Raw genomic sequence first — 18,612 nt, forward strand, 5'->3', positions numbered from 1 at the left:
TGGGGTCATTCACATGGTTTTTTATTCTTTTTATTTGATACTTTCCCACTGTAGCTGGGGCATCCATAGGAGTCTCAGTTACAGTAGAAAACATCCCCTGTTGTGACAATAGTCACTGGCAAAGCTGGTCAGGGTCAAGTACTACCCTGTAGCTCTGTTGTAGCAGGGAATCCCGGCGGTCACATGGCCCCCGGGCTTGCTAGTGGAAGATACACTTCCACTTTCACTTTACTACATATCGCTCATTGAGCAATGTGTACTAAAGAAAGGAGGAGGCAGAAAGGGTTAAAACCCACTTCTCCCTCCTCCTCCGAGTTATCAGCTGTGACTAAGAGCTGGCAACCAGTCCTGCTTCTGATTGACTACAGAAGCAGGAAGCTTTAATCCCTGTCGTAATTTTACATACGGCTGAGCTTTAAGTCCAGGACCAAGCACTGTATATTTACAGTGCTTGGTCCTAAATGGGTTAAGCAGTAATAACTTTGTGATGCTTTTACTTATATATTGTATTTAATCTTAGATAGAGATCAATTTTGGTCAATATGTTTTGCTTTTTTTAAATTAAATTTTCTGAAAAGGTTTAGCAATTTCAAACTTTGAATAGATCTGCTTGTAAGACATCATAGCACGCAAATAGTTAATAAATAACATTTACCATATGTGCACTGTATGGTTGTACCATTTTGAAAGTGTCCTTTTATTTACTTTGGACATTAGAAAGCATGTAATTAAAGTGGCATGTTTTCTGAATTTGATGAAATTACCAAAATCTATTTTTTAGGGGAGTAATTTAGTTCTGAAGTGACCTTGAGTGGTTTATATATTAGAAACCTTCATAAATCACACCACTTCAAAAAAGTGCACCCCTGAAGCTTTTCAAAATGGAATTTACAAATTCGGTTAACTTTTTAGGTGTTTCACAGGAACTAAAACAAAGCGAAGAATAAATCTGAAAATGTAATTTTCCTTTTTTGATTTTAATCATTCTTTTCTGTAACCCAACCAGAGTTAGCAGATAAACAAAACTCAATATTTATTACCCTGAATCTGAAGTTTTTAGAAATAACGTGTCCACAGTTTGCACCAGGTCTCAAACACAGGCCTCAGAAATGAAGGAGCATCTTGTGGATTTTGGGACTTCCCTTTTTTTGGGCCATTTTTTCATTACCATATTCAGGGAGTCCTAGTTTTTCTTAACTTTCCATCTTTGATGCTGTGGGAGGCCTTCTTTTTCGTGGGATATGATGAAATTTGCAATGGTACCATTTTCGTGTGCTGACAAAAAAATGTACTCCTTTTTATTGTGCTTTTAGGAGATAAGCTGTTCAAGAAAATTCTTACATTGTTTTTTATTTTATTTTTTAAAACTGTTCACCGTGTGGTATCATTGATATGTTATCCTTTTTCTGCCGGTCAGTACGGTCGTGGAAATACCAAATTTGTATTTTTTTTTTACTACTTTTGCACAATAAAAGCATTTTTCATATAATATTCTTCAGAAACATAACTTTTTTATTTTTTCATCAGCGGAGCTGTTAGAGGGCTTTTTTGTGGGATGAATTGATGTATTCATTGGTACCACATTGGAGTACATGTGGCTTTTTGATCATTTTTTATTTCATCTTTTGGGTACTAAAGTGTACAAAAATACAAAGCTTTTTCATAGTTTTTTTTCTCCGCATGTCGTTGACTGTGGGATATAAATGATATGTTATCTTTATTCTGTGTGACATTATGATTCTGTTGATACCAAATTTATATTGTGTTTTTAGGTCCTACTACTTTGGGACAATAAAAGAATTTTTCAAATAAAACTTATTTTTGCATCGCCATATTCAGAAAGTGATAACTTTTTTATTTTTCTGTCAACGCAGCTGTATGAGATGAGGTGATGTTTTCAGTAATACCATTTTGGGGTGCATATGACTTTTAGATCGCCTCTTATTTAGGTTTCTGCGTCGCAGAATGACCAAAAACAGCGAAGTTGGCTGTTTTTTTTTCTCAACAGTCTTTACCATATGAGATAAATGACAAAATAATTTTGTAGTGCCAGTCATTACAATCGCATCAATACGAATCTTGTGTGGTTTTTAATTTTTTTCAATAAGTATAGTTTTATTGGAAAATTGTGCTTTTCAGATTTATTTTTCGGAGGGAGGCATTTGGAAAGCATTTTTTCTTCCTTTTTTTTTTACCACATTTGTTTGTCCCACAAGGGGACTTGAAGATGCCATTGTTTAATCTCTTAGATAATATACTGCACTGCTTATGTAGTACAGTATTGTATTGTGTATACGTTCATCACTGACCGTAAGATCTATCACTATCAGTGATGACAATGACCCACATAGGCCACTGTACATGGCAGACCTGGACATCATGATTTGACACCCTGGTTGCCATAGTATCCATCGACACCCCATCATTAGTTCGTGAAAGTGCTGATGGGGTGAATGAGGGAGCTCCCTCCCTCTCCAAGTCATGATTGACTGATGCAATGGCTTCTGGGATGCGTCCTCGCAGATCATTCATAGTGGGTGGTAAGGAGGGCATGTAGACTACTTAACACTCTCCCAAAGAAAAAAAGAGCGCAAGGCGTACAGTCTGAGGAACTTTGGGGCTAAGAAAGAAGTTCACTGTTGTCACGACTTGCCAAGCCAATCCATCTGTTTGGTAGTCACCTATCAAGCTCCTTTTTGACTTCATTATGAAAATGGGTGTGCCCATCCAGTTGGAAGATGAAACCTGGGATTTCCAGTTCTAGCAGTGGCAAAAGCCATATCTCTACCATGTCTAGGTATGAAATCCCTAGGGTTGTTTCCTTATGAAAATGGAAGGGGCCCTACACTTTTTGACAGGTTAGAGCGCAAAACACATTTAGATTGGGGGAGTTGCATATATGCACCATGTAGACTTGTGGGTTTCACCTCCCCCAGATTCCGACATTACGTTTGTTAACTATGCCCAAAAGGTGGAAGGCGACTTCATCACTAAACACCAAAGATTCCATGAAATTATTGCTTTCCATTACAATTTGCATAATCTCACAGAAAAAAAGTTGCCTCGCTTTGTCGTCCAGTTTCAGGGCCGGTAACAATTGCAAACACAAACATTTGCACAGAATTATCTACACAGGATGTTCAGTTCTCTGCTTGCTCTGATGGTGGATTTTTCAGGACTTCGAGTGAAACTTGCACAGACACGCTCCACTGTCTCCACGCTTACTGGTAGACAGCTGGATGTAACCTTTTTCTCTAAAATTGGAGTACCACTTATGAATTGCATGCCCACTGGCTGGATCTTCACCAAATTTTATTCAAAATTGATGGTGCACACTAATAGATTAGTAGACATGAAAATCAAGGACACAAAACACTGTTTTGTCTTTGTTGGAAGCCATTTTGTCTCATGTCCCCCTAGTAACAACTATGGCAGAATAAAACGTTTTGGGCTTTATTTCGAGCAAAACTTTCTAACAGTAAGACTGTCCTCATTGCCCATAGCAAGAAATTACAGCATAGCTTTCATTTTACCTCAGCAGCTTGTTCCCCATAGCCGTTCTGTGATTGATTGCTAAAGGGCAACAAGGACAGTCTTTCCATTTATATCAAATTTATGTATCTAATTGCCATTAAATTTGAGTGCTTCTAACCAGGAAGATCATTTGTCAAAAACCCTGTACCATATATAGTGGGGAAAATATACTCAAAGTTATACTACATGTTCTGGGGTCCCCAAGGAGCCCGTGTGTCATACTATCGTGTAGCACATCCATGCCTTCCTATTCCAGTATCTTATTGTTATTTCAATATAGGACTCCTGTTTTGAAATATAGCACTGGGCCTTTTTTTTTTCACTACACGCTGCATACATTATTATATACAGTACAGTATATTACTTGGGTACAGTAGAATGCACGGAATGTAACTGTATCATACTGTATCATACTTTATGACCACCAATGGAATTTTCAAGAAAATTCACTTAACATTGCACATCATTTATGAGATTTACAAGGCTCATGTCCAAATAATGAGGTTCAGGATCAAACCTGACTACAGTATTGGACATGTTGTAGTCAGTCAATTACCACCTCTTTTCTATGAGGATGTTTTAACTACAGTGATAGGTTACAGTGGAATCCATACATTTCCAATCCATACATTCGTGATCAATAAATTTAGAGTATCAAACACATGATAATGATTGAATGGGCAAGTGGAAATGGAATAACTAGGGATTTGTTATGTAATTTGTAAATGCAGATCTCGTTATTTGCATGAAATAGTAAATATTTAACAGAGAACATATTCTATATTTAATGTATTTTGACAATTTGACAAAAATTATACCAACTACAAATACATCTAAAGTAAGCTGCGCATAAAAGTAAATACATCTAACAAATAGTATGTATAACACTACTGTAAAGTAACAATAGCAATCTAAACATGTGAAAAGTCCATCAGTATAGCTGGATTATGAGAAAGGAACAGACCTGCCAGCTTTGGTTATTATCATTTCAGTGCCTGCTTCGTGAAACTTCTTCCAGAGCTCCTTTTCATGAAGATACACCTTAATATTTTCAATTGTCTATCAAATAAAAAGAAATGAATGTTATACATTTTAACAATTCCAGTGTGATCTTAAATACACGATGATAAATTGACATAAAATATTTCTTATCTCACATAATATCAGTCAACAGTTACTACTGTCCTGAGTCTGCCAAGTTTGACACTTTCTTTTACTGTGCGTGAATGGAAATTGTTCTAACCTCTACGACACTGACAGGAATGTGTATTTAACCTAAGTCTGTGTTTTACACTCTTGAGTACAGACTAGAATACTGATCACTACTCCATTGTCTGAGTGTTAATGAGAAATGCTGAGGAGCATCTGTGTGATTTACCAAAATTGATAAATTATAATACACTGTCCAGGCCTTATACAGGATGATACACTGCAACTAAAAATACCTGGTGGTCCAAAAGTATGCAGAACACCTGATTAAATGGAAAACAGTGGTTGGGAATGTTACCCTGTGTGTGGCATGTTGCTAAGGAAAAAAGGACAAATCTGTGAGGGGTAATGTCCAAAATGGTGACCATTTTGAAAGTCGCCATCTTTGAACTAAGTTGATATTTTCAAATGGGAACAGATACATGTGACATATGTATCCGATAGAGAATTTGATAAGGAATCCTAAATGTAAGATATCTTTATTCTTGCCAAAGTTATTAACAATTTTGTCTCTGTTACAGACACGGAAATTAATTAACACGCGAGGAGAGGATAGAGGTTGTGATAACTGAATACCACATGTAATTGTTTGTGTTCCCCCATTCTTCATCTTCTACTCCTGTACCTCCTGTATCACCCACACCCCGTTTATTTCCAATTAATTGAATACTATATGTAATTGTCGTATTGTTTGTGTCCGCCCATGCTTTGAAAGCGCTGCGGAATAAGTTGGCGCTATAAAAATAAAGATTATTATTATCCCCAGGGAGGGTACTACCTGAGTCATAACAGTGGAGTTCAATAGTCAGCACCCTAACAGGGCTCTCATCCGCCTTGGCACAGTTGGCAAATTACTTGCCAAATTGCACCAAACAGGTTCTGTGTTGAATCTTTCTAAAAGTGGAAGTAACAAAATTGTCACAGATGAAGCAACAACAATGGCCATCCTGACATCCTTCTGGAAAAGCCCACAACATAGCACTCGGCGTCTGTCACAGAAGAGCATGAGAAGCCAAACCACCACTGGGTGAATACTGGTTGTGCACAAATGCCACCCGTACAAGATCCAGTTGCTGCATCATCTCAATGAGGACGATCCCCATCACCATGTTAATTTGTGGAATGTGTGTCACAGCAATTGCAACAGGAATTACATTTCACAGAGATGATACTGTTCAGTGGTTAAGCAAACTTCTATGTGAACGGGAAGGTGGACAAACAAAGACTTTCTCTACTGGCCCAAGATAAACCGCACTGGACAGATCCCTCCAAGATGGTTGGCGCACAGAAAGTAATGGTGTGGTACAGTATGTGGGGTACGAAGATAGTGGGCCTATAATTCATTGATGTTAACCTTACTGCTGCTAATTATCTGTAATTGTTACATGGCAAAGTGTTTCCGTCACTGCAATAAAGATGGCACATTCCCAGTGTTCTTCCAGCAGGATGGTGCCCCACACATTATGGACATGATGTTCATGAGTTTTTGGGCCAATAGATTTTGGGGAAGTGGATTGGGCATTGTGGTCTGGTGCAGTGGTCTTCTAACATGCCAGATCTCATCCCTTGGACTTCTACCTGTGGGGTGACATGAAGTCCAGGGTTCACGCAGTGAAAATTCAGAGACTGGTCCACATGCAACAGCGGATCCTATATACCTGTACAAGCATTTCTGCTGAGGTGTTCTTTGCGCATTGTGAATGAGAGAAGAGGATAACCCTGATGATTCAAAGCAACAGGGAGCATGTCAAGCATATCCTGTAGTGGATTGTTGTTTTATTCCATGTCACTGAAAAGATTTTTGCAGGAATAAAGGTACATAAAATTTAGACTCAGATTTGGATTCCTCTTCAAATTCTTTATCATAAACATATGTCACACACACCACTTTCCATTTGAAAATACTGACTTGGCTTCAAGACGGCGTCTTTCAAAATGGCCACCAAGTTGGACACCGCCCCTCACAGATTTGACCCCTTCCCTTAGCAACATGCAACACACAGGATGGCATTTCCAGACAACATTTTCTATTTATTTAGGTGTCTCCATATCTTTGGATCACCCTGTACAATGAATTAACTGAGCAACAGTACATATGTAAAATTTGCTTTTGTAATGAAAGTGAATGATGACCTCTAAGGTGCTATAATGTGAAATATATTTTAAACCACATCCTTAGTTGAGGTATTATTATAACCAGTCACTCAATAAAAATATATCATTGACAGCTATTGTAGAGTAACACATTTAAAGAATGAAATGAAATTGTAACATATGAGTTAATTCTCCTTTTGATATAAAAAAGAAGAAAAACCTAAGGCAATGTGGAAGTAATTAACTTAGTATTGCTTTAATCAGAACTGACCTGAGGGATTAGCTATATACTTTATAAGGGCTCACTCACACGGGCATATGGGGGGTACATATTACGTGCTTATTTTTCATGCGTGAAATACGCAGACAAAGAAGCCCATTGATTTATATCAGGCCATTCAGACTGTGTGTTTTTCACGAGCTACCATTATAGGCTATGGGGGTTTAAAGTATGCAGTGAATACACATTACATGTCCATTTAACTGCGTACTCCATTCATAGAAAATACACACCTAATACACAGCACCCATAAGCCCATGTGAGTGACCCCTAACAATATAGTTAAGACCCCAGCACTTAAATTTAGAACATTTATAAGAAGTCCTGAGGCCACTTATTCATGGCCGAGACAATCGCACAAGATTTTGAATGGGTTTATATACATGAGCGATTTTTTTTCCCTGCATCGCAGTGTGGGAAAAAATCACAGCATGTCCCATCTTTTAGTGTTCCTTTGGAAAGCATCACCCATTGTTTTCAATTGGGCTGGCAAAGCATCCCACTTGGTGTACGTGAGTGTGATGTGATGCGATGCGAGGTTTCCCATTGAAAACAGTTTCTCACGGATAGCTGTATTGGAGGCTCGCTACTTCCCTGAAATGATGCAAGGCATTTTTTGAAACAAAAATGCCTCACATTCGCGGGGAAATCGCACATTGACGAGTGCGATATTGGGTTGAATTTCACAGACCGATATCACACTTGTCCATGTGAAATAAGCCTAATAGAGCTATATTAATCGTTGTGATCGCAAACACTGCATAGACCTCTGACATGCAAAATAGAGGGTCAAAGTAAGAATGCAGAATATGCAATGTGTATATTTGACATTTCCTTTCTCCAATGCATGCTGTTGACTAGATATTGTTGTCACTCTGGGAATCTAAAGTAACTTTGTCTTTCTATCAAGTCCTGTTTGTTCTCACTATATTTAGAGCATTTAGTGTATTTGACTATGGTATTCTATACTCCACATATAGCAAAATGAATGGAATCCTTGTCAAGCAGACATCAAATTGGTTTCCCTTTGATTAAAGACAGCAAATGATTCCATTCTGAAGTTCCATCTCAATGCTGTTCTCAGCACTTAGGCTGTGTTCACATAGGCGTAATTGCCGCAGGAATTTCCGTGCAGACTTTCTGCACAGAAATTCCACCCTCGGCTTTTTATCGCGGGATTAGCCAGCTAAGTGGACAAGATTTGCAAAAATCTTTTCCACATGCTGCAGCCGATCCATTGCGGCCAAGTCACGCTGAAATTGACATGCCACAAAGAATTCATAGATGCGGCATGACAATTCTTTCCCTGTTTCCGCAGCGGCCGCTCTCCTCTCTATGGGAAGACATGGCTGTAGCAGAATGCAGGCAGCGAAGCTGCTCCAAAATCCGCGGCAAAAGGCCGTCGGTTTTGAAGCTGCATTTCTCCCACGGAAATCTTGCGGTTTTTCTGTGAGGTCATTCTGCGAGGATTTTGGTCCCGTGTGACCCCAGCCTTAGGATGGAACCCCAAGATAGAATCTCACAGCCTGGGAAAAAACTTTGAGTGAAACTTTATTTTCTGTGTGTCTATGTGGAGAAAAAGAAACGCCACAGTGGACCACCCTTAATTTATGTGGAGGGGGAGGGGACCACCATTACTCTGTGTGTGTGAAAGGAAAGAAACCACCATTACTTTGTGTGTTGGGAGGATAGGGGGTACAGCGGGGACTGCCCATTAGTTTGTGACAGAGAGCACAGGGGACTACTATTACGTTGCATGAGAGGACACAAACTGGGCCAGTATTACTTTCTTGGGGGGAGAAACACAGAAACCAACATTACTTAGTGAGCACACAGAATGACTACCATTACTTTATGGGGAAGTACTACATTGTCAGGAATACAAATGGGACTTACTACTTTGGTGTAAAAAGTGGGTAATATTAATATATGAGAACATAAATTGTGGGAAATATACAGCATAATTATTTTGTAGGGACACAAAAGAGGCATAAGGGGCCTTATTTTGGGGTGAGAACAATGGCAGGATTATTACTGTGTAGATAACTGACCTCAGTCACTATATCTAAGCCTGATGTGTTGCTATATGTCTTATAGATAAGCCGACTCTAATGTATATATTTTTTAGGGCTACAGCTGAGAAGGGGGCCCAAGCTAAGCTTTTGCACCAGGGCTCTTGAGCCTTTAGCTACGTCCCTGCATGTGTGCTCTCGCCTTGGAAAAACATACAGTGGGAAGAGTTCTGGGGTATCACCTAATCTCCCCTGCAAACAAAAGGATCAGGCATGTTGAAATATACAGTAATTGCCATGTAATTGCCTCCCCAACATCTGCCATAGGGAAGAGTTAGGAGTATACACATTAAATGGTTGGCTAATCTCACTTAAATCAGATGGTTCGAATGACGTTGATCTAATGATTTTTTCCAAGCTTAACATTCTTTACAACCAACATGTACCTGATATAGAATGGGATCAAAACATATAATAAGATTGGTGTTACTACATTAAATTAGTAAGAGATTATTTCAAAGTTATATTGATATCAATTTTCAGGAGTAAATTCATAAATAGGAACTGACATAGAGTTATCGAATATTTATGAAATTACATTTACACAACAAACAAGTATAATGCAATAAGCAAACTATAGTAAACCATCCAATATATTCTAATAGGTTAATTAACTGCACATATAGGCCCCCTGCAGACGGGCGGAAATTCCGCGGCGGGATTTCCCGCGGAATTTCCGCCCCTTGAAGCTGCCATAGGATTGCTGCCATGGGAAAGCTGAGCTTTTAAATTCCTATTTTGCATATGTTTTCTCTCAGAAAGTAAATGGAACATCAACTGATCTTCCCTGTGCTATTGGGGGAATAAAAGAATGCAGGCTATCTATAAGCAGAGAGATGGTGAGGGAACACTTTGCTTATTTAAATGAATTCAAGTCACAAGGTCCAGATGAATTACATCCTAGGTTACTAAAGGAAGCAGTGGAGGTAATTGCTGAACCACTCGCATAATCTTTGAAAATTCCCAAAGAACAGGAGAGGTCCCAGAAAATTGGAATAGGGCAAATGTTGCCCCTATCTTCAAAAAAGGGAAATAGGTGGATTCAGGAAACTATAGGCCTGTGAGCTTGACTTCTATATCGGGAAAGATCTTTGAACAAATTATTAAACAGCATATATGCAAGTACATGGATAAAAATGGAGTAATTAACCAGAGCCAGCATGGGTTTGTGACAAACAAATCATGCCAGACAAACCTAATTTCCTTCTATGACAGAATCACCAGCTGGGTTGATCAGGAAAATGCAGTAGATATAGTATATCTTGACTTTAGTAAAGCATTTGACAAAGTATCTCATACTATACTTACTGAAAAAATGACCAAATATGGGATTGACAAGGCAACTGTTAGGTGGATTCAAACTGGCTGAGTGATCGTACTCAAAGAGTGGTCATAAATGGCTGCACATCCAATTGGAAGAATGTATCAAGTGGGGTACCACAAGGCTCTGTCATAGGCCCAGTGTTGTTCAACATTTTTATAAATGATCTGGAGGAGAGAATTGATGGGAAACTGATCAAATTTGCACTGACCAAAGATAGGAGGGATAGCTAAAACTGGGGAAGAGAGAGAATATTTAAAAAGATCTAGAAAAGCTTGAACAGTGGGCGGCGACTAACAGAATGGTATTTAACAAGGAGAAATGCAAAGTCCTACATATGGGAAAAAATTTTTTAAAAGTACATACAGAATGGGAGGAATTGGGCTGAGCAGCAGCACATGTGAAAAAGACTTGGGTATACTAATAGATCATAGACTGAACATGAGTCAACAATGTGATGCAGCAGCCAAAAAGGCAAACACAATTCTGGGATGTATTAAGACAAGCATAAAGTCTAGATCACGTGAGGTAATTATCCCCCTATACTCTTCCTTAGTCAGACCTCATCTGGAATACTGTGTCCCATTCTGGGCACCCCACTTTAAAAAAGACATAGACAAACTGGAGTAAGTTCAGAGAAGAGTTACCAAGATGGTGAGCGGTCAGCAAATCATGTCCTATGAGGAACGGTTAGAGGATCTGGGAATGTTTAAGTGCAAAAAAGAAGGCTGAGAGGAGACTTAATAGCTGTCTACTAATATCTGAAGGGCTGTCACAGTGTAGAGGGATCAGCCCTATTCTCATTTGCACAAGGAAAGACTAGAAGCAATGAGATGAAACAGAGAGAGGAAACACAAATTCGATATTAGAAAAAACTTTCTGACAGTGAGGGTGATCACTGAATGGAACAGGTTACCACAGGAGGCGGTAAGTTCTCCTTCAATGGAAGTGTTCAAACAAAGGCTGTACAAATATCTGTCTGGGATGATTTAGTAAATCCTGCACGGGGGTTGGACCTGATGACCCTGGAGGTCCCTTCCAACTCTACCATTCTATAACATACAGTAGTTTCCTTCCTGTGGAGAGCTAATTTGCATATTTTTGCCATGGATCATTGCTTTAAAATACATCAGCTGCATCTTACATAAGAAGCTCTACCTCTCTGAGCTGAGCCCCACTGGGGACAGGTACTAATGTGAATGGTGAAAATTTCTGTAGAAAAGCCTGGCTGATTTCTGTTTTTACAAACTGTATATGTATAGCGCTCTGTTGTATTTACTCACTGTATTTTCACTGCATCAAGAGTTTAATACTTGAAATATTTAGCTGACCAAACAAAAGTTAAGATAAGCATTCCTGTTCTACCATATACTATGATAATGGGAGATGTGTGAAATTCAATTAATAGCCTCTTTTGGCTGGTGTAATAAAAAGAACATTACATTAGTGACCTCTAACCTTCCAGAAGCCTCTCACTTAAACAGTGATTGCCTCCTGACCTTAGGCCTTTAGTTCAGACAAATGTAAAGTATCCAAACATGCAGAAAAAGAAAATGTCTTACAGCCCTGAGAAAAGGAGAATGATAAGGATGCTGAGAGACCCCAATCATATTGTTGTCTCTATTCTTAGAATTTTTACACTCAGGTTTTTTTAACAGGAAAATGAATAGATTTATTAAAACTTGTTAATAAACAAAATAGGAAACAAAAAATTGGAGAAGTTAAAGTTTTTCCCTTTCTTCAGGATCCATTCGTAGCATTAGAAAATTGATCTGTGTAGATCTGGCACAATTAAGTTATACAGTATTAGGCCTTAGTCAGACGGGCGTTTTTTGCCGCGATTTGCGGATCGCATGACGGATGCGCATCCGCAAATCGCGTGACCGGTGCGCGCAAGTCGCCCGCAAATCGCCCGAAAATCAGCTCCTAGCCGCGTTTCATTAGAAACGGGCCGGAGCTGTCCAGCGCATTGCATTCAATGGAGACGGCAATACAGCCGTCTCCATTGAAAGCAATGCGCTGCGGGCGAGCACGGGATGAATTGTCGGTAAGGGCTTAAATATATAAGCCCTTACCTGCAATCCATCCTAAAATGTGTTAAAATAAAAAAAAATTGCATTCTCACCTTCTGCCTGCAGCTCCGGGCAGCCGTCCTGCAGTGGGTGTGAAGGGGGTGTGAGTCAGACCTGCCCCCTGATTGGCTCAGCGCTGAGCCAATCAGAGGCATGCCTCACTCACACCCATTCATGAATTCATGAATGGATGTGAGTCAGACCTGCCCCTGATTGGCTCAGCGCTGAGAGGCAGCAGTCACTCACCCATTCATGAATTCATGAATGGGTGTGTGAGTGAAGCCGGCCTCTGATTGGTCAGGCTGTGACCAATCAGAGCAGATCATTCAGCAGGCGGGGATTTTAAAGCCCCGCCGGCTGAATAGTGCCGAGAAGCAGTTCAGGAGAACTGACAGCGGCCGCGGCTGGACTCCGGCTGCAGCGGAAAGGTGAGTATACAATTTTTTTTTATTTTAACACATTTTAGCATGAATTGCAGGGAAGGGTTTATATATTTAACCCCTTCCCGACAATTAACCCCGCGCACGCCGGCAGCCCATTGCTTTCAATGGAGCGGCTGTATTGCCGCTCCATTGAATTCAATGGGCAAACATCGTTCTTCTCTGCCACAGCTGTTACAGCTGTGGCAGAGAAGAATGATTTGTCTTCTATATGTTCTCAATGGGGTCGGCGCTGCTGCTGCCGGCCCCATTGAGCGCATATACAGAAGCGAACAGGAATCGCAGATCGCAGATAGGTGCGATCTGCGATTTTTTGTTCTATAATTTTTCGGACGAGCGCATAAAAAGCGCTCATGTGTCCGATACCATTGCGAAGCAATGGTTTTAAAAAAATCGCCGGACGCATGCGCATGCGCAAATCGCGGCAAAAAACGCCCGTCTGACTAAGCCCTTAGGCCTTAGTCAGACGGGCGTTTTTTGCCGCGATTTGCGCATGCGTCCGGCAATTTTATAAAACCATTGCTTTGCAATGGTATCGGACACATGAGCGCTTTTTATGCGCTCGTCCGATAAATTATAGAACAGAAATCGCAGATCGCACCTATCTGCGATTCCTGTTCTCTTCTCTATATGTGCTCAATGGGGCCGGCGGCAGCAGCGCCGACCCCATTGAGAACATATAGAAGACAAATCCTTCTTCTCTGCCACAGCTGTAACAGCTGTGGCAGAGAAGAACGATGTTTGCCCATTGAATTCAATGGAGCCGGCAATACAGCCGACTGCATTGAAAGCAATGGGCTGCCGGCGTGCGCGGGATGAATTGTCGGGAAGGGCTTAAATATATAAGCCCTTCCCTGCAATTCATCCAGAAATGTGTTAAAATAAAAAATATATATATACTTACCTGCTCCCGGCAGCCGGAGTTCCGTGCGGCCGGCCTGCAGTGGGTGTGAAGGGGGTGTGAGTCAGACCTGCCCCCTGATTGGCTCAGCGCTGAGCCAATCAGGGGGCAGGTCTGACTCACACCCCCTTCACACCCACTGCAGGCCGGCCGCACGGAACTCCGGCTGCCGGGAGCAGGTAAGTATATATATATTTTTTATTTTAACACTTTTCTGGATGAATTGCAGGGAAGGGCTTATATATTTAAGCCCTTCCCGACAATTCATCCCACACTCGCCCGCAGCGCATTGCTTTCAATGGAGCGGGCTGTATTGCCGGCTCCATTGAATGCAATGCGCTGGACAGCTCCGGCCCGTTTCTAATGAAACGCGGCTAGGAGCAGATTTTCGGGCGATTTTCGGGCACCGGTCACGCGATTTGCGGATGCGCATCCGTCATGCGATCCGCAAATCGCGCGAAAAAACGCCCGTCTGACTAAGGCCTTAGTGCATTGAAAGGCAAATAGTTGCTGTTTGAGTGTCTGTGAAAGCTTTCGGTGCTTAATATTAGTTATCATCCATGTTCCTAAAATTAGATACAACTGAAAGAAAACACTAAATTCAAATTTGTGTTTCACAAGACAAAAATAGTAATAATCATCATCATAATGATAAACTTTATTGCACTGCAATTTACAGTCAGAGAAGTCCAATGAAGATCAACAAATGAAAGCCTCCTGTCCATGGCAAAAAATGTGCTTAGTAGGCTGAATGGAGGCAGGTAGAATTCCTGAGGCTCAGTACTGTGGAACTGTAGTTTCACCAAGTGCCAATGTATGGTCTTCTTAATGGCACGATATTTTGTATATATTCACTCGTAGAAGCCATACTTCTTGAAGAGAATACCTCCATAATACAGTGATCTACACAGAATCTAATACAAAAATTCGAAGGCATACGGAGATACAGTAAGGCCCTATGCAGCTATATGCTGTTGGTGCTTTATTGTGGCTCCCAATGACTAAGAAGTTGTATGAAGTTGTGCATAAAGCCAAAGAGAGGACAGCCAGTTTTTAAGAATTTGCAATACAGTGGAAGAAGTCCGTAAAGAATGTTAGGAGTAAGTATAAGGCCTCTCTCATATGAGTGTATGGTCACTGCGTATTACGTGTACAGTTTTCATATGAGTGATATGTAGTACCAATCTCGCATATACTCCCATGTCACCTTTCATACAAAGAAAATTGCGGCGTGCACTAACACATATTATACGTGCATACATGGCAAGATAATGTGTGGGGATTATGGGCACGCAGCAAGTATGCATGTCAAATATGCATGCTTGCTCACAAGAGATATGCTTGTGGCAAGTAGCAACTTATGTCCATCTGGGAGACTCCTAAGGCTGCATTTAAGGGCCTCTTACACAGGTAGATCATTTTCAGAAAAAGTGCTTGTTAATATAAGAGTTCCCAATAATTTTCCCGAGTAAAGATATGCAGCGAGAAAGAGATCTGCAATAATTCAAGCGTATCTTTTATGAGGACCTAAAAAGGATCATGTCGGATGTACATCCACTCATATAAAACAGGTATATGTAGTCATTAGTAATGGAAACAGCTGAAGAGGAGAAAAGATAAACAATCTATAATTTTGTGAAGAACTAAAAATAATAGTCTTGTGAACATTAATGACTTACATATAAAATTAGTTGACCTTCATTTTCCCAATTTATCTTCCCATGTAAAAGGACTCTAATAGGGATGAGCTAGTATACTCGCTAAAGCACTACTCGCTTGAGTAATGTGCTTTAGCCGAGTATCTCCCTGCTCGTCCCTGAAGATTCAGGAGCTGCCGCTGCTGACAGGTGAGTCGCAGCGGGGAGCGGGGGGGAGCGGGCGGGAGAGAGGGAGAGAGAGATCTCCCCTCCGTTCCTCCCTGCTCTCCCCCGCAGCTCCCCTCCCCGCGCCGGCCCCCGAATCTTCAGGGACGAGCAGGGAGATACTCGGCTAAAGCACATTACTCGAGCAAGTAGTGCTTTAGCGAGTGTACTCGCTCATCCCTAGACTCTAACTTTGCCATATAGACACACAGATATTTTTGTCACTTTCAACTGGTTCACATCTTCCACATATGTTATAATCATCCTAAAATAAAACCTTTCAATTCCCTATATTCTAGTTGTCTTTCAGATATGTTTCAGGGGCTTTATACACACTACAATCATTTTGAGTGGCAGAGAAATGTCATATTAGGTTTTAGTGGCAGATGAGACAGGCCTCAATTGGTTATTTACACTCACAAATTTAGACTAATAGCCGTTCAGGCACTAGGGTGAAGCCTCAGGTGTAGCAGACACAGCTCTGGAGAGTAGTCAGGGAAGAGCAAGAAGTCAGCAACAGGAAGTCTCGGTTTGCAGTTCAAACGATAAGGTGGGTAATGTAGCCAGATGGAAAGCCAGGGGTCAGCAATGGAAAGTTTGAGTTTCCAGTACAAAGGATGAGACAGTTAATGTAGTTGGATGGAAAGCCAGAAGTCAGTATCAGGAGGTTTTGTCGCAATAGCAGAGGAGCAGGCAGAAGTGCAGCTTGATCAGACAATGCTGTGGAGCAGAATAATCACACACTGAGGGAATGGCAGGGCCAGGCTTTTATAGGAAGTGCAATCAAGAACAGAGGGGGGGTCAGGACCAGGAGGCAGGAACTAGGAAACTGGCATCAGGTAACAAGTCTGAGAGTCATGCAAGGGAACTGTCCACAGGCTGGATAGATCAGTAGTGAGAGGCACTGTCTGGAGTGCAGGAGTTCTCCGGTTCATTTCCTGAAAATGAGTCTGATTGAACAGATATCTGTACATGTTGTTACTCTGAGAAATTTCATCATCTGTAAGATTCGCCTAATTAGTCAAAAAGTTTTGCGTAAACTTAGCTTTAAATATAGAAAGGAGAGTTTTGCATTGTACGTACTGCACAGAGAAAGTCCTGCAGATGAGAATAAGAGAATATAGTGAGGGAGGATGATAGTCATAGTGTAAGTCATTGGCAGGACAAGAGGCATGAGTGGCTTGATAAATGCTGGAGGCTTTTCAGTTTAATTGGAAAAGAATTAGGCAACCAGTGTGATGGCCAAAGGAAAGCAAAGGGGTTAGTGGAACCATTAAACAGATTACCTGGATGCTGTGTTTATGACTTATTGCAGTGAAGGCATGCCAAATTAGAAAAATGTAAAATACAGTTTTTCAGGGTTGTTTAGCAGGAAAACCTCTGTAACTAAATACAAAGTTTAGCCAATGAAAAGAGTAACAACTCTACTCTGTGAAATACAGAAGAGTGTTTTTGCAGTACACTATTCCTTAGTATAATGCATCTTAAAACTGCATGCATTTCTTAAAAACTAGCAGTGAACTCATTCAAAATGTATGTGGATCTTAGGCCTCTTTCACACGGAGACCTACGCACACAAAAATCACAGCTATTAGAACCAATGGTTTCAAATGGGACTATTCAAATGAAGGAATTTTAGACGAGAAGAAAATGTTTTCATAGCAAACTGTTGGTTCTAATAGCCGCAAGTTTTTTACACGGGTGATTTTTGTGCGCATAGGTCCACGTGCGAAAGAGGCCCCAGTTATATATATATTTTTTATTTTATTGATCCAAGTATATGCATAATTGCATATACTTGAAAATTAGTCAAAACATACATATTTAAATATAATGCAGTTTCCTATGCCGCTGCAGCTCTCTGTGCATATTAATTGGATAAACAGCAAACAAACTGTGTAACAAACACATCAGAAAGGAGAACTGCAGCTTCAGATAAAAATCACACTGTGCAATGTTTAAACTACTTTTTCTAAAATCTATACCGTTAAAATGCAATTTATTCTTTGCGTTTTCTAAGGCATAAAACCACAAAGGTGAAGCGTATTAACTCTGCAACGTGGGAACACTGCCATTGTTACCTAGTAAGAACCAGTGTGCTAAATCATTTTGCTGATGTATTTTACAAATAAAATAAGTCTTTATAGCTTTTGTTATGACTTGGCACTGCAGATAAAGCTAAAGTATACTCGAATGGTACCATGTGCAGCAGAAAGGCTGGCTTGGCGTAATACACAGTAAAGGACAGCCTTGCTGATAACACTTGTAAAAACTACTATGTAAAACTAAAGCAAACAACATAAAAACTGGAATGTATTACGATTATTATTTTATATCTCTATATCTGCCAAAAAATAGTTTCAAAGGGCTAACAAGGGGAAAAAACGTGCCTTTGATAACTTCAAATAATGATGTCAAACCCATTTCATCTCACAGTGCACTTAAAGGCAGCTCATTAAAAACACCTCCTTACATGTGTAAATGCATTAGCTCTTAAAACATTTCTCCAATTAAGTATTAACCTTGTTGATGACTGGGGAGATCAACATGTTGGCAAATTAGTTATATTTGGAATAAAACGAATAACTATGTACTTCAGTGATTAATCCAAAGCATGCAGAATACATATTTGTCTTTAAGTGCCATGTTTAGAGGGTCTTGATATTTGGCCATGTGTGCCAATTCGGAGTATTATACTTCGCATTCTACTAGTCTTTCAATAGCATTTGTAAAACATTTGAATGATGTACAATAGTATGGCTATTAATATTTACTAAAGACGTACATAAAAGATGGCCTTTATGATCTCTGGAATTGTTTTGAAAAA

At 40.2% G+C, this 18,612-nt stretch overlaps 1 protein-coding gene across 3 annotated transcripts in view; it reads right to left on the bottom strand.

Moving 5' to 3' along the window:
* TBX4 (T-box transcription factor 4) overlaps positions 1-18,612 on the bottom strand; it is a 151,544-nt gene that overhangs the window by 106,514 nt on the left and 26,418 nt on the right. For all 3 annotated transcript variants that reach the window (XM_066575101.1, XM_066575102.1, XM_066575100.1), the window contains exon 3: positions 4,499-4,593. In XM_066575101.1, the coding sequence (XP_066431198.1) occupies positions 4,499-4,593 (95 nt within the window). The remainder of the gene's footprint in view (positions 1-4,498; positions 4,594-18,612) is intronic.

This window comes from Eleutherodactylus coqui, chromosome 1 (assembly GCF_035609145.1).
Source record: "Eleutherodactylus coqui strain aEleCoq1 chromosome 1, aEleCoq1.hap1, whole genome shotgun sequence".
In the NCBI taxonomy this organism is placed as follows: domain Eukaryota; kingdom Metazoa; phylum Chordata; class Amphibia; order Anura; family Eleutherodactylidae; genus Eleutherodactylus; species Eleutherodactylus coqui.